This window comes from Kryptolebias marmoratus, linkage group LG18, assembly GCF_001649575.2.
Source record: "Kryptolebias marmoratus isolate JLee-2015 linkage group LG18, ASM164957v2, whole genome shotgun sequence".
NCBI lineage: Eukaryota > Metazoa > Chordata > Actinopteri > Cyprinodontiformes > Rivulidae > Kryptolebias > Kryptolebias marmoratus.
The window spans coordinates 7,345,590-7,360,847 of record NC_051447.1 but is presented as its reverse complement, the minus strand read 5'-3'; the positions used below and the strand labels follow the sequence as shown (position 1 = coordinate 7,360,847).

General features: G+C 40.8%; 3 protein-coding genes across 5 annotated transcripts in view; 2 read left to right on the top strand and 1 right to left on the bottom strand.

Moving 5' to 3' along the window:
* elapor2b (endosome-lysosome associated apoptosis and autophagy regulator family member 2b) overlaps positions 1-5,913 on the top strand; it is a 20,647-nt gene extending 14,734 nt beyond the window's left edge. The window contains exons 13-22 of the mRNA XM_025004915.2: positions 9-146; positions 217-489; positions 726-899; positions 2,243-2,432; positions 2,512-2,608; positions 2,683-2,784; positions 3,634-3,760; positions 4,114-4,292; positions 4,613-4,775; positions 5,554-5,913. Coding sequence (XP_024860683.1) covers positions 9-146; positions 217-489; positions 726-899; positions 2,243-2,432; positions 2,512-2,608; positions 2,683-2,784; positions 3,634-3,760; positions 4,114-4,292; positions 4,613-4,775; positions 5,554-5,625 — 1,515 coding nt within the window. The 3' untranslated portion in view covers positions 5,626-5,913. The remainder of the gene's footprint in view (positions 1-8; positions 147-216; positions 490-725; positions 900-2,242; positions 2,433-2,511; positions 2,609-2,682; positions 2,785-3,633; positions 3,761-4,113; positions 4,293-4,612; positions 4,776-5,553) is intronic.
* A 1,274-nt stretch (positions 5,914-7,187) lies between these two features.
* Positions 7,188-12,014, top strand: LOC108233315 (tetraspanin-9). The gene is made up of 9 exons (XM_017411701.3): positions 7,188-7,378; positions 8,352-8,391; positions 8,568-8,647; positions 9,225-9,416; positions 9,536-9,610; positions 9,695-9,796; positions 9,891-10,022; positions 11,201-11,284; positions 11,414-12,014. Exons 3-9 carry the CDS (start codon positions 8,585-8,587, stop codon positions 11,483-11,485), a joined length of 720 nt encoding a protein of 239 aa, XP_017267190.1. The 5' UTR covers positions 7,188-7,378; positions 8,352-8,391; positions 8,568-8,584; the 3' UTR covers positions 11,486-12,014.
* Positions 10,085-15,251, bottom strand: amdhd1 (amidohydrolase domain containing 1). Of its 3 annotated transcripts, XM_017411700.3 has the most exons (10): positions 14,968-15,251; positions 14,702-14,808; positions 13,838-13,902; positions 13,484-13,761; positions 13,184-13,409; positions 12,744-12,868; positions 12,577-12,670; positions 12,341-12,501; positions 12,122-12,251; positions 10,085-10,205 (listed from the first exon to the last, which is right to left on the bottom strand). In XM_017411700.3, exons 1-9 carry the CDS (start codon positions 15,099-15,101, stop codon positions 12,146-12,148), a joined length of 1,296 nt encoding a protein of 431 aa, XP_017267189.1. In that variant the 5' UTR covers positions 15,102-15,251; the 3' UTR covers positions 10,085-10,205; positions 12,122-12,145. The 3 variants fall into 3 exon arrangements, 2 of the variants coding, with proteins under 2 accessions (XP_017267189.1, XP_037837033.1); XR_005234386.1 differs by lacking the exon at positions 10,085-10,205 and having other exon boundaries at positions 11,458-12,251; positions 12,341-12,466; positions 14,968-15,131; XM_037981105.1 differs by lacking the exon at positions 10,085-10,205 and having other exon boundaries at positions 11,458-12,251; positions 14,968-15,248.
* Between the last annotated feature and the right edge of the window lie 7 nt (positions 15,252-15,258).

Genomic DNA, 15,258 nt, shown 5'->3' with positions numbered 1-15,258 from the left:
CCCCGCAGGACGTGAACAGGAAGAGCACCACGGTGGTGGAGTCCTGGGAGGGCAACAAGGGGAAACGGTCGTTCTCGCACAGCATGACCAAAAACGCTTCTGTCACGTACACATGGGCCTTTCAGCGGACGAGCCGTGCTCAAGACGTGAGAAAACACAGCCCAACAAACGTGAGTTTTAGAAAGATGCTGGAAGCTAAACGGGTCGTGTTTGTAGGCTCGCAGTTACGTCGGTGACACGGTGAAGATCTACTCCATCAGCGTGACGAACGTCCTGGACGGGGTGGCGTCAGCGTGCCGCGCCTGTGCTCTGGTACCCCAGAACTCCCAGCGGGCCGGCTCCTCCTGCGTTCCCTGCCCAGCGGGGTTCTACATCGACAGAGACACCAACCGATGCCAGGAGTGCCCGGCCAACACGCACCTGGCCGGGCGCCACACCTACGGTCAGGACGCGTGTATCGCGTGCGGACCTGGAAGCGTCAGCAACAAGGCAGGACTGTTTTCTGAGCTGTTTCGTCTCCTTAAAATAAAGATTTATAATTCTGTTTTTAATCTTTTCAATGTGGTATCGAAATTGTTTCAGAATGTACAGTTTAATATTTGCTAATATTTTTCAAGTTAACCTTTTTGTAAGGATATTTGAGCAGATTTTTAGATCCACATAACAGGTGATTATTTCTGCTCTGTTTAAAGGTCCTTTTTGTTTTTTGTTTTTTCTTCTATCAGGAACATTCCCGCTGCTACAGCAGCTGTTCCTTCACCCACACCGAGAACAACCGAACACTGACCTTTGACCTCAGTCCCATGAGCGACGTGGCTTCGCTGATCATTGGTCCGAGTTTCACCTCCAAAGGCACCAAATATCTTCACCTGTTTAACATCAGCCTGTGTGGCCACGAGGTAACCCTGTTCGTTTCTCCCCCCGTACGGCTAACCAGCTTAGAGCTGGTGGAAATCACTCATTAAAAAATGATTTTTAAGAATTTCACAAAAGCTTTAGCTGCAAATTCTTATTTAAAAGCTGAGCTCATTAGTTTTTTTTTCTTTTTGTCTTCTTAATTCCTAAATTCCTTACTTTAGTTGTTAGATTTAGGTGTCATTTCTGCAGATCTTGCCTGAAAGTAACAATTTTGTCACATATATATTTTAGGCTGTTTGTTTTCTTCACATATTAAAACTATGTAAACATGTACGCTCGTATTTTTGAACCAGGGTTGTTGTTTTTCTCCACTTAAAGAAAACTTGTCCACATTATTTATCATTCTGTCTGCATGAAAAGCCCGCTGTGTTCTCAGGAGCAGAGCACAACCTGAAACATCGACTAAAAACACTCAGAATTAGTCCATAATTAGACATTATGGTGGAGTAAATAAAAATCTTCTCCCTAGCTGGACTTTTTCAGAAATATTTGTTGTTAATGGGCATCAACTGTTGAGGACTAAAACTGAAGAGAAAACAGAAGCATTTATAAATTATAAACAGATTTATTTTCAAATAAATAATCATTTTAATGTGTTTTTTTCATTCACAAATACATTCACTCTCTTTACCATTATGTTTGCCCTGTGTGTTTCCAGATATTTCTTTATTTTTGTGCTTCCTTCGTAGATGTTATCTTTTGCTAGATTCTTTCATTCACACGCTTTGAATCACCTTGTTGCGGAAAAGTGCTATATAAATAAATTTCACTTCACTTCAGTTTTCTGCCTTTTTAAAAAAAAAAGTTTATTTTTTTCTATTTAATTTTTTTATAGTTATGCAAAAACATAAACATGTATACATACTGTTTAATAAAAAAAAAAAATTAGTTGTCAAAAATAATAAATATCACACTGGAGTTCGAGAAAATGTTTTTTTTTTAAATATCTTTATTTCACATGACAATTAAAACAAAAAAATGTGTTAATTAAAAAAATAATTAGTTAATTCATATAACAAATAATAGATAATAATAATAATACTGTAATTCCAGAAAGAAAAGAATAAATTGTTTTTTAATAGGATTTATGAGCATGTATTTATATTTATGTAATTTTGTCTTTTCTTGGCTTTGTCATACGGACACTGAGTGCAACCTAAAACCTGCTGCTGCTTATAAAACCTAAATGTTGTTATTTAGCAAAGTGTTTTTTCTTACGTGTTGTTTTAGCAGGTCACTTCTTTTCCTGCGAGTCTCTGTGACAAATAAAACTTAACTTCAGAAACTAAAGGATGATTTTTGTGCTGCGTTCACGTCCTCTCAGGGAAGGAGAGCCGCCGTCTGCACCGATAACGTCACCGACGTGTCTGGCAAAGACCCCCCGAGCGACTTTGCTCAGTTCGTCAACACGGTGGACAGTTTCATCTGTCAGTCGACCATCATCCCGGCAGACGGGCGGGGCTTCAGGATGGCCATCTCCTCCCAGTCCATCAGCCTCGCAGACACCTTCGTCGGTACGAGAGTGTGGCTCTGAGGGAGTCAGCAGGTAAGAAAAAAAAACAAAAAAAAATGCTTTGATGTGTTTGTTTTCAGGAGTGACAGTGAACGCCGTGCTCAGCGGAGTTGACGCCAAGCCGGATCTTTTCCCAGAAAACCCAAACGATGTTCCTGACATCAACTTCTTCTACAGGTAGAGTTTGAACAAGCTCTTGTTGTTTTTACAGGTTTTTTTTTAACATTAAGTGTGGTTTCATCCTCCTTCAGGTCGACGCAGGCGACAGCGTCATGTGATCAGGGCCGGAGTTCAGTCGTCACGGTTCGATGCAACCCGGAAAAGTCTGAGCGAGGAGAACTGTCTGTGCCCAGGTATCACTTAGGTCCCCAACCTATTTAGGTCCACAGACCGGTTTATTATCAGACAGTATTTTCACTGACCGGCCTTTAAAAGTGGGGTGGATGAATACAACAAAATAAAATTATATGGGCGACATGAAAACGGGGGTATTTTTTAAAAACATAATAAACGTAAATCCAACGTGTCCTCACAGCTTTGTTAGCTGCGTTATCAACATAAATAACACCCTCTCCTCCCCCTAATGTTCTCTGTATTTAAACATGCCCTTCAAAATTAGAGACACCACAAATATGAAGTGCACCATAACGCTGAATCAGTGGGAGCCCTGTGTCAGTTTCTCAGTAACCAGACGGTCCCATCTCGGGCTTCCAGAGACGTTTGTTTTTTACTCATTTTGCTGCTTGTTGGTTTGTTTTTAGCGGTAACGGATCACGTGACCTAGATAAGCGTTCTGACACTCATCAAGAGTGAGTTATAGACGGATGTAGTGGAGAGAATCCGGTCAGTTTTTCAAAATAAATGTCTTTCAGACTCCAACAATTAAAAAAACTGGAAATACTGTAAGTTAATTATTCTTTCTGTGCGCCTGGTACTAAATGACCCACGGACCAGTACCGGTCCGCGGCCCGTAACTTTAACTGTAACTTTGGATTTCCTCCAATCATAGGCAAATATTTATACTCTAAATGCCTTACATCGTCAACATATTTTACAGAAATACCGTTGAGACGCCACTTAGTGGTAATTTTTTGCACATATAGTTATAATTATGGATTTTTGACCTTACTAATGAACATGCGAGACAAAGATCCCATTTAAGAAAATGAAATGAAACCTTTGTGATTTGTTTGCTTGTGCAGGTCCTGTTCTGCAGGAACATGTGACGGCTGCACGTTCCACTTCCTGTGGGAGAGCTCCAGCGCCTGCCCACGTTGCACCGAGACCGACTATCATCAGATCGAGGGAGCGTGCAAGGGCGGCGTCCAGGTAACACACAAACAAACACCTACCTGCTTCTTTTCTTTTTCTCTCTTCCCCCCACAGAGAGGTTGGTGATTTAATTTGTGCCTTTAAGGGAAAACATCTGAGCCAGTCGTGCTGTTTTACACTCAGATTATAGATACTGTGTGTAAGATTTGCAGTGTTTTGGTAATACTAGAGTTTGTTCATTTACATCTAGGTCAGATCAGTTAAACCACTTGTCCTAATATAAACAGCTGAACACAGCAGACATTTTAATTGTTTTTGACCTTGATCAGATTTTAAAATGAATATTTCTATTTTCTCACCTATTTCTAGGAATAATAATCAGTAGGGAAACCTTTTTTTTTTAATCTCAGGAAACTCTGTATGTGTGGAACGAGCCGAAGCTGTGCACCCACGGTGTGTCGCTGCCTCCTCGGAGCTCCGCCCCCTGTGAGGCCATCGCCCTGTGGCTGAAGGTCGGGCTCGGCGCCGGTGCCTCCGTGGCCGCGCTGCTCTTCTCCCTCACCTTTTATTTCTGGAAGAAAAACAAGAGGTGAGACGCACCTGCCAATTTCCCTCCTGGGCCACCTGGCTCGACACAACAACACGCTCGTTAAGGTCAGACTGAAGCTATTTCCAGGGGAATATGTCAGAATCTGACGACAGACTGGTCTGTTTTTGTTTTTATCTGCTCTAACTTTAAAGACCAGAAGATAAAAACTGTGCTTCAGCTCATGAAAGCACAAATAAATACATATATTTTAGGTTTTATATATTAGCAGTAAAAAGTAAAAGAAGAAAATCTATGAATAAAAATAAAAAAGGTGCTCCAGTTCGAAGCAGCTTGTGGTGACAGATTCACTTTGTAACCAGGTTGGAGTACAAGTATTCTCGTCTGGTGATGTCAGCCAACAAGGAGTGTGAGCTGCCAGCTGCAGACAGCTGTGCTCTGGCCGAAGGAGAGGAGGCGGACGACGACGTGGTCTACACCCAGAAACCCTCCCTGCTGGGGAAGCTCCGGGCCATCGCCAACAAGGTGACCGGGAGACCTCCGTCACCTAACTTAGAAAATCCTCACATTAACTGGGAGACAGTTATTTGTCAAGATGTTGATTTTTTTGTTTGTTTGTTTGTTTGTTTGTCCCCCGTCGCAAGAGGGGCATTGGAAATACCCCTACTTAAAAAAAAAGCATGTGGATGAGCCTAGGCATAAGTATTGAAAGTAGGGTTGCCAGGTCAAAAACCAAGATGGCCACCGCCACACATATATATATATATATATATATATATATATATATATATATATATATTTATGCAAAATATAAACTAGAAATCAGAGTTTCCTGAGATGATTGAGGGAACTGAAGGTTAATCTGCCTCCACCGTTACTCCTGGTGGGGGATAAAATGGCTCCCTCCACTCAGCAGGATACGTCACTCTGCGCCGCCTCAGACAGCCAAATATCACCACAGTAAGGTCAACATGTTCTCCCTCCAAAGCTTTATCGGTCATCCCTTGGGAAAAACTTTCTCTAAACTTAGTTTCAGTTGATCTGAAACACGTGAACATGGCCGACGGGCGCCACGGGAGCACAGCCTGTTTGATCCTTTAGTTCTTGGAATCAAACAATATTAACACTAAAGGACGTGTATCTGTATGTCCTGTTCTATTCCAGTCTAAAAACACTTAGCTTTAAAACTAAAAACAGTCACTATTCAAGACCCTCAGTGACGGGGGACACCAGCATATCACTTGTACTTATTTATTTGTTTTTACTGCCTTGTGATTGACCGTTAATTTGCTCCGTCTGTCAGCACAAGGACGGGGAGAGCAGCGAGTCGGTGCAGCTGAACTCCTCTCAGTCCGATCGATGGGCCATGGGATGAACCGATCCTGAGGAAGGACAGGGAGCGAACTGATGACCAGTCACAGCGTCTCTGTTTGACGTGGGGACAGTTTGGACGATGAATTTTCCTCCTGATATCACACAAATAACACACACACACACGCAGTTTTACACCATGAATGCTTAACAGCAGCAGCAAAATGACAAACAAGCTTTTAATGTTTTGTATGTTTTTTTTATTTATTTTATTTGGTATTTTTTGTTCCGAGTTCTGTATTTATATTCATGTTATGATGAAGAATCTTTATTAAATTAATGTTTGACTTTATGGTCGGACCTCTGAAGTTCATACTTTAGTGTTATTGAGAAAACATCTCACACCTTGGACAAATGTTTCCTGCTCAAACATTTCCAAAACTATTTGTAGTCCTAGTTTTTGTGAGTTCATTTATGTGAACACTGTTTTTTAAGGGGTGCTCACACTTTACTTTATATTTTCGTAGAGCCTTTTTAAAATAGGAACAATTAAAAGAAGGCAAAACTGTTTCTGTGATGAAAGAAATATTCACTTATTTACCCAAAGTAAAAATAAGAATATATTGTTTTTAAAAAATCTGCTTTTTTGCAATGAAATTCTTTAACAAAACAATTTTTTTTCTTAGTGACTAATATTAGTTAAGGTCTTAGTGTTTTTAAATTAGATACAAATATTAGATAAACTAACACATTATAAATGACAACTAAATAATTAAATCAAATAGGAACATTGTAACAATTTATTCAAAAATAAACTTGATAAGTCTGTAAATCAGTGACCTATAGAACAGAAAACAATAAAAAGAATCAGATAAATATTTGTTACAATTTTTTTTAATGTTTATGTAACACTTAGTTTTGTAGTAAATATGCTCATAGTTGCAGTTTTTGTTGTCATATGACAACAAAACTTGTGAAAATCACTAATAAAATCATGTTTTAATATAAAATCAGAGCTGTATTAAACAATAGCTCAAATTGTGAATTAGGTACATTGAATAAACTGTTCAGTTTTGCTCTGAAATATAAATACATGATAAAGTATTCATATTGTTTTCATTGCGGACTAATTATTCAGTTTTATTTACAGATGTTGGATTAAAAGAAAGTTTAATATACAAGGTGTCCTGAGAGAAAAAAGTAATAACAATCTCAAATTGTTGACATTAAGCAGTTTTGGAGTTGTGAATATTTGAGCTCCATTATGTGAATCTTCTCACAGCTGTCCCTGCTGTCCGCCTGATTGAACCTGGATCAGGTGTTGTGGCCAAAAATGTAACCCGGCTAAGGAAAGCGTATTTCCGGGCAGTTTAATTCAATAATTAAATAGTAAAGGTTGAGGTAAGACGAGCATGAGAATATTTGTATCGAGATTATTTATAATTATTTATTTGTGTTCTTAAGGGTTCTGAAAAAAAGTGTTTTGATTCATATTTCTAACAAGTACTTTAAAATGCGCTTCCTCTGACCGGGGTACTTTTTCCAGCACAACACCGGCCTGGCTCTGTCCCTCTCCCACGCTGGTCACGCCTCCAGTCGGGCTCCGTCCAAACCGCGCTCCGCCCTCACAAAGGAAACATCCTCCTCCTCCTCCTGATTTCCAGCCGTCGACAAAACTTTGCAGCTCACAAACGCTTGATTTGTGTTATTTAAAAAGAAAAGGCGATAAACGCTGTAAAGGGGAGCAGCATGTGAAGGATTCTGCTGGTGAAACGTCGGTTTTAAGCGGCAACATGGACGCCAGCTCGTAGCCAACGGTAAGAAACGGTCCTTTTTGGTTCTTCGTCACTTTTTGTCGACCGCGTTATCATCATGGAAGCAAACACGACCCGAGGCGCAGGAAAACGGTTCGGTTCTCTGTCGGAGAACACGGAGTTATGTTATCGGAAAGTTTAGGGTGGGAGAAAAAGCGCGTGTTTTTAAAAAGAATTTTTGTAGGGTTTTTTTTCGCAGTTTGTCGCGTAAAACTTTTCAAACGCAGAAATCTGGAGTTAGACCGATGACGTCACGGCAGCGCTTTTAAACCGTAAATTAAACCAAATGGTTTAATTAAGACTTGTTTTAAGGTTTAGATAAAATCCTAAATAGTTTTTAAAATTTATACATGTCTCTTAGTGGCAAATGTATCTAAATTATTATTAACACATTACAAAAAGCTTAAATTTGAGTGTTAACACTAAGGTTTCAGAGTCTAAATACTAGACCTAAATAAATAATAAATGCACTTTTTAAGCTGCTTGTGTTTTATTTTAAACTAAGGAAATGCAGTTAATGCGGACATTAGTTGACTTGGTGTGAACAGTTAAAATTAAACGAATTTAAATATATAGGGACTAATTAAGTTTTTAAAAGGTGCCGTTCTGTGGTTTTAAGATTACACTCTGTGGCATTTTATTCAAAATCCCAAACTTTTCAAAGTGTGGGTATTTGGATTTATTATGTAAAATATTACCAATTCAGCAGCGTAGATAAGTCTGTTTTTATTGTGGCTCACTGAAAATATTAGCGTTGGTTTTAAAAGTAACGAACCTTACAGGGGAAAATAACTTATCTTTACTTACTAAGATTTATTTGTGGTAACAGATAAGATAATGATAAAATGATTTTAAACCTTTAGGCAGTTTTTTTTTAGACACTTGAAATGAGTTTTGTATTCCCATTAACACAAATGGGATGAAGGCACAGGTTTGTGATAGTTCCGTTTGAAGATATTTTCTTATTGTTTTACAGAAACGGAACTAAAGCTGCTGTTTTCCTGCCTGTTGAAGTGGTAAGTTCACCTCTCTGTTGTGGTTTCACTGACACTCCAAAGTGCCGCCTGAGCACTTGGTGTGGTTATTTTTACAGCCCGTGGAGATAAAACCACCTTCATTTATGCCTGACTTTTATTCTCACACGGTTCAAGTGTTTGACTCCAGGTGGTAATTTTTTTTCTTTCTCCTGCAGATCCTTCCTGTTCAATCATGGCTCGTGGCTGCATCTGCTGTGTGAAATACATGCTCTTCCTCTTTAACCTGCTTTTCTGGGTAATTATCATTTTCTTTTCAGTTATTTGGAGTCCAAATCAGTGCTTTGCTGAAATGTTAACGTACCACTTTCTCCTATATGTTTCTTCAAAGGTGTGACACTTTTTATTGCCAAAAGTGATAGTTTATCCATGAGCGTGGTCACAAAGAAACAGTTTGCTTCTCTTTCTTTAGTTAAATCTATTAAATAAATACCAGATTGACAGATATGAAATTGTACTTTAGCACCCACAGAGCTGAAAAAGTGACATACAGTAATGATCAAATGAAGGATGATGGATTTGTTTTGGGGTTGTTTTTTTAGGCCTTGTTCCCAAATTGTCCAGTTTCAGATGATAGGCTTTGGAAGTTGCCTTGCTGGTGAAAATATTTATTATTCTAAGGTCAGGAAGTGGCTTTAGGAACAGTGACTGAACTTTAAAAAAAACTCATCCGACTTATTATTGAACTATTGATCAAGTCTGCATTAGATACCAGACAGTGTGGTGACTTGTAAGTAAAATTAAATCAAATAAATTAAAGGGGCATTATCAGCAGACCAGTCAGGAAGTTTTCTGGATTCCTGTGTGCCTTTCAGCTGGGCGGCTGTGGCTTGTTGGGTGTCGGCGTGTGGCTTTCGGTTTCCCAGGGCAGCTTCGCCACCCTGTCGCCCTCCTTCCCCTCGCTCTCCGCTGCCAACCTCATCATCACCCTCGGCACCGTCGTCATGGTAACGGGCTTCCTGGGTTGTCTGGGTGCCATCAAGGAGAACAAGTGCCTGCTGCTGAGTGTGAGTGAACTACACTACCCATAGTGCATTTGTTTTCAGATGGTATAGGAATTAATGCTGCAACAAGTGTAGATGTTAAAGAATTTGTAGTAAAAATAAACTTTCCTTCTTTAAATCAGTTCTTCATTGTCCTCTTGATCATCCTTTTGGCTGAACTTATCCTCCTCATCCTCTTCTTTGTCTACACAGACAAGGTAAGGCTGATTCTTTTTGTTGTTGTACTTTCTGTCACGGTGCCTACGTCTCCTGAGTCCTTTCTCCGCCTCTGTCACCTCCAGGTGAATGAAAATGCCAAACAGGACCTGAAGGAGGGGCTGGTGTTGTACATCACTGAGAACAACGCCGGTCTGAGAGATGCATGGAACACCATACAAGGAGAGGTGAACACCTGAGGAATACAGACTTAACATGTCGATCCTGCTGCCCCCTCAGCTGTTCAGGTAAAAATAAACCCTCTCGTCTTGTTCGCCACAGTGGAAGTGCTGTGGCGTGACGAACCACAACGATTGGCACACTGCTCTGCACAAGAACGTCGTTCCTGACAGCTGCTGCCAGCAGGTTCACCAGGGCTGTGGACACAACGCCTCCAATACCTTCTGGACACGAGTGAGTCATGAAGTCATGTCTGATTTAAATACTTTAATACACAAAATCCACCAGACAGTCGATATGAGTAAACTGTTTATTTAGCTGAAACGTAGCAAAGTGTGCAAACAGCAATTAACGGTAAATGCACCAAACAATTAGTGTAATATTTCCTCGAGAATGGATCAATCTTCCTTCCTAAATCTGCAAGAAAGGTTAAAGAAAAACAAATTAATTGGGAGTTTGTGTAGACTTCATGTAGTTTTTATATTCATAATATACAGGGTGGGCCATTTATATGGATACACCTTAATGAAATGGGAATGGTTGGTGATATGAACTTTCTGTTAGTGGCACATTAGTATATGAGAGGGGGAAACCTTTCAAGATGGGTGGTGAGCATGGTGGCCATTTTGGATCCAACTTTTGTGTTTTCAATGGGAAGAGGGTTATGTGACATATCAAACTTATTGGGAATTTCACAAGAAAAACAATGGTGTGCTTGGTTTTAACCAAACTTTATTCTTTCATGAGTTATTTACAAGTTTCTCACCACTTATAAAATGTGTTCGAAGTGCTGCCCATTGTGTTGGATTGTTAACGCAACACTCTTCTCCCACACTGATAGCAACACCGCAGGAGAAATGGTAGCACAGGCTTCCAGTATCCGTAGCTTCAGGTGCTGTGCATCTCGTATCTTCACAGCATAGACAATTGTCTTCAGATGACCCCAAAGATAAGTCTAAGGGAGTCATTCAACTGGCCCATGACGACTAATCCACTTTCCAAGAAGAGGGTTGCATTGACAATCCAACACAATGGTCAGCACTTTAAACACATTTTATAAGTGGTGAAAAACAACTCATGAAAGAATAAAGTTGCATTAAAACCAAGCACACCATTGTTTTTCTTGTGAAATTCCCAATACGTTTGTGACACATGACCCTCTTCACATTGAAAAAAACTAAAGTTGGATCCAATATGGCCACCGTGGTCACCACCCATTCCCATTTTATTAAGGTGTATCCATATAAATGGCCCACCCTGTAGATTGTACATGTTGCTGTTGGGCAGTTTATTTTGGAGACTTTCGGATGCTGTGAATTAAAAGAAAAGGCCTGAATACAATCAAGCTCTTAGAATATTGACACTATGTCTAAACAGAGTTCACCTCCACTAACTGTTCGATCTGTTTCTAGGGTTGCTATGAGAAAGTAGAAGAGTGGCTGGATGAGAACAAACACCTGCTGGGAACTATTGCCATGTGTGTGTTGGTCATACAGGTAAGCTGAGTGTGTTAGAACATTACATTAGACCCCTACCTGTGTTGCTGTAAGTGTAGAGGTTTGATATTAGATAGAACATTAAAGTAGATTCATGGAGAACTAACAGGTGCCATTTTGTTTTTACAGCTGCTTGGTATGGCTTTCTCCATGACGCTTTATCAGCAGATCCACAGAGCAGGAAAGAAGTACGAAGCATGAGACTCTACATGAAGGTGTGAATTAGAGGGAAAATCACTGAAACACCCCCCCCCCCCCCCCCCCATCTGTCTTCTCTCCTTGAGGTGCTGGCTCTGCTGTGGAGAAACTAGACAGCTTCTTCACAGAAGAGCCAGCACCTCCACAGAGAAAAGTCTAAACTGCAAACATCACACTCAAACGGAGCAGTGTGGTGGTTTCAGTTCAGCCCTCTGTATTTGATAAACTAAACAGCCTGACGGCAGATGGTTTGAGCAGGAAGGCCAGCATCAAATATGATACTTAGTCATTTTCCTTCTGATTGTTACATACATTTTAAAAATGAAACATCTTCAACTACAGAATAAAGGTCCAATTGTTACAAATAAGTATGGGTACACATACATATGTATTAAGCCTGTTACATGCTCCACTTATATACCTTTTCTAAATCCATGCACTAAGATATTGTGAATAACTTTTAGCATGACTCTACAATAGGCCTGTGGAAAATACATTTACTAACATGTTTAATAAAGTTCTTTAAAGTTTGTCTATATATATTTTTTTTTCATATTGAGCCATAAATGTGATGTGAGTAATTTAAAATCGAAGCTCTGCACAAATTTCAGTTATAGTTCTGCAAAAAGCTTCACTTACCCGAGTTGGCACGGAGTTTAGACACTAAAGACCCATGGTTTTGTCGTTATCATAGACGACTTTGCCTTTGATGATGACGTAACGAATGACCTCCTGGTGTCCTCCCAGCTGGTAAATCAGGTGCTCCCATCTCAAAACACAAGGAAGTCAAGTTAACCTTCTGATCTGTGCCAATAAAAGTTCAAAGCCGCTGGTAAATGAACTGCAGTATTTTTTTACCGTGTGGTGTCAAGGAGCAGCAGGTCTCCGTGTTTATCAACCTCCAGGGACCCGTGGGTGTGAGAGCGGCCGAGAGCGAATGCTGCGTTGATGGTTGCTGCAGCCAAGGCCTCAGACATGGACATCCTCATGTTGACACAGGCCAGGTGCATTATTATTGGCTTCAGAGAATAAAAACAGAGGGAGTAACAGACAGAAAAAAAAACCCAGATTTTGACATTTCCTGTTGGACTCACCATGGAGCAGCAGTAAGCGTTGGGGTTGAAGTCACTGCCGAGGGCAACGATTACTCCTGCGTCCAGCATGTCTCTGGCCCGAGGTTGAGGGAGCCTAAAAACACATTACTCAGCCACAACAAGAGTGTGTGTGAAGAGGTATGTACGTCAAAGTGTGTGTTGAGTACCGGAGGATGTAAGCTGTAGTCGGCAGAAGAACAGCAGCGGTTTTTGCTTTTGCCATGGCAACGATTCCTTCATCTGTGACTTCTTCAAGATGGCTGATGGCTAAAGCTCCGAGCTCCGCTCCCATCTGTGTCACACATTCACTGATTTAACAACTAATACAGGTTTTAATCCAGAAAAATCACAATTTCTATGGGTTAAAATAAACTAATTTGACGTTAAAGTTTTTTTGTACTTCATATGTAAAAAAAACAACAAAACAATCTAGTATTTCAGTTGGAACACATTATCTGCCACAGTTTTAAACCAAATCATATTAGGTTAGAAAATGAGAAAGTTGTAGTTCAATATGTAAAACTGACAGTATTACAGCCATTCTTAGCAGACATTTTGACTCCAAAGAGTCGCAGTATTTCTGAACTGATTTAGGGAAAAACCGTACCTCAGCGGAGTTCATGGGGTGAAGCTCGTCTCCGTGGAAGTTGATCTTGAGGCCCATCTCTTTGCCGGCCTGCAGGATGGAGCGAGTCGAGTCGAGGTCAAACACTCCCTGCTCGCAAAACACATCAATGTTGTCGACACGGAGTTTCCCTGCAGACATCAGCGCCTTCAGGCGAGGCAGCTGAACTTGAAGGATGTCTTCGGTGGCTTCTGTAACCGTCTTCCCTCTGAGACAGGAAAAACAAGCCTGAAGGCCCCGCCGAGAGGTTTGATTTTAACACTTGAAGGCGTTGATTCTTACTTGGGCACTGCGTGGGCTCCGCAGTAGGTCGAGGAGACGTTGATGGGCAGGGAGCGCCTGGCCTCCTCGATCACCTCCAGCATCTTGAGCTCGGTCTGCAGCTCGAGGCCGTAGCCACTTTTACACTCCACTAGGGTGGTTCCCGCCCGCTGCATTCGCGCCAACCTGCTCCTCAGGGAGGCCAGGAGGTCCGAGGCGGCGGAGGCTCTTGTGTGCTCGACCGTGAAGTGGATCCCTCCGCCGGCCCGGTGCACGTCCATGTAGGTGGCACCTGCCAGCTTTCAGGAGGAGAATAAGATTATTCATTTACATCAAAGCTGCAGATCGACGGTCCAGACGCTCTAAATAAGTTACCTTCATTGCAAATTCGTGCACTCTGTCTCCAGCCCAGACAGGATGGGTGTGAGCGTCAACCAGCCCTGAAACAACATTTTACTCATGTTATCCACTTCTTTTAATGCCTTTTCTGCATATTTGTGTGTGTTGTGCTTTTAAACAGTACAGATATATACTTCTGATCATAACTGTCTTTGTCCTGAATCAGATCTCGCTATAATAAAACTAATTTATGATTTGTTGTCATATCTATAGAAGGGTGAGAAATTAAAGACAATAAAATGTGTCACTTGAAGGGTGCTTTCTATCTTAAATTTATCATATGCACGTAAATCATTGCTTTAATAAAATGTAAACAGGCAGTGCAGCCTCCTGCAGATTTAGAAACACATTAAAAGTTTCTGCATGGTTGACAAAAAGATCAAAATCTGTTTTTTTATATTAAAAAAACAAACTGATTTGTTACGAAAGCAACATAATTGCAGTTTGAAGCATTTGTGAGTGGGCTTTAACACTAAATTGACAACATGCAGACTCCAAAGCAAAGATTGGTCCAGAAACGCCAGAAAAACAGATGGAATTTGAAGTGGTCACGCATTACAAAATGACTAAAAATCAACGTGTTTTCATCAGGCAGTTCCTACAAACACAATATGTTTAAACTACTTCAATTATTGTGGGTCTGGGACGCCACAAAGAGATGGGACAAAGGGTCAGAGTTAAAGTTTCTCCAAGGTTAACATTAATTAACATTTAATATCTGCTGAGATGAACTGGACTCGAACACAAATGTGGGGTAAAATGGATGAAAGGCTTTTTTTTGGAATGTTGTGGAATATTTAAATTAATTTACATGAAGTTCAGACGTCTTTATATACTCACCAGGCAGGACGCACATGCCTGCAGCATCAATGACTCGGTCAAAGGAGGCCTCTGAATACTGAGCTCTGATGGTTTCTGCAGGCCCCACGGCTTTAATCAGTCCGTCACTGGGGGGAGAAAACACCCACAATGACAAAATTAATCTTGAAACATGACAAAGAGCTGAACAATCGCATGAGGTGCTGTTAGCGTAAAATAATGTATAATTAGCAGCAACTACCAGTTCTGTTATAAACTTCCAAAAAGCATTTCAAACTAAGACTCACCTTCCAACGACGACGCTGCCTCCTTGGATCACACACAGAGCGTTCATGCCGTGTTTGGTCAGGTACTTCTCTCCATTGTTGCAGATTAAAACCACCTGTTGGGCATTTTTCACCAGCAGCCTATTTCTGGACATTTTCACTCACTGAGAGCAGCGGCTCGTAAAGTAAACCAGGCGCCAACTAGTTCAGAAACAAAGCAAATATTTGCCCCCCTGAGCGGAGTTTAAAGTGCACGGAGTGGAGCGGGGCGGTCCCTTCTTGTTTAAATTCACAGAGAGGGGGTGAAAATAA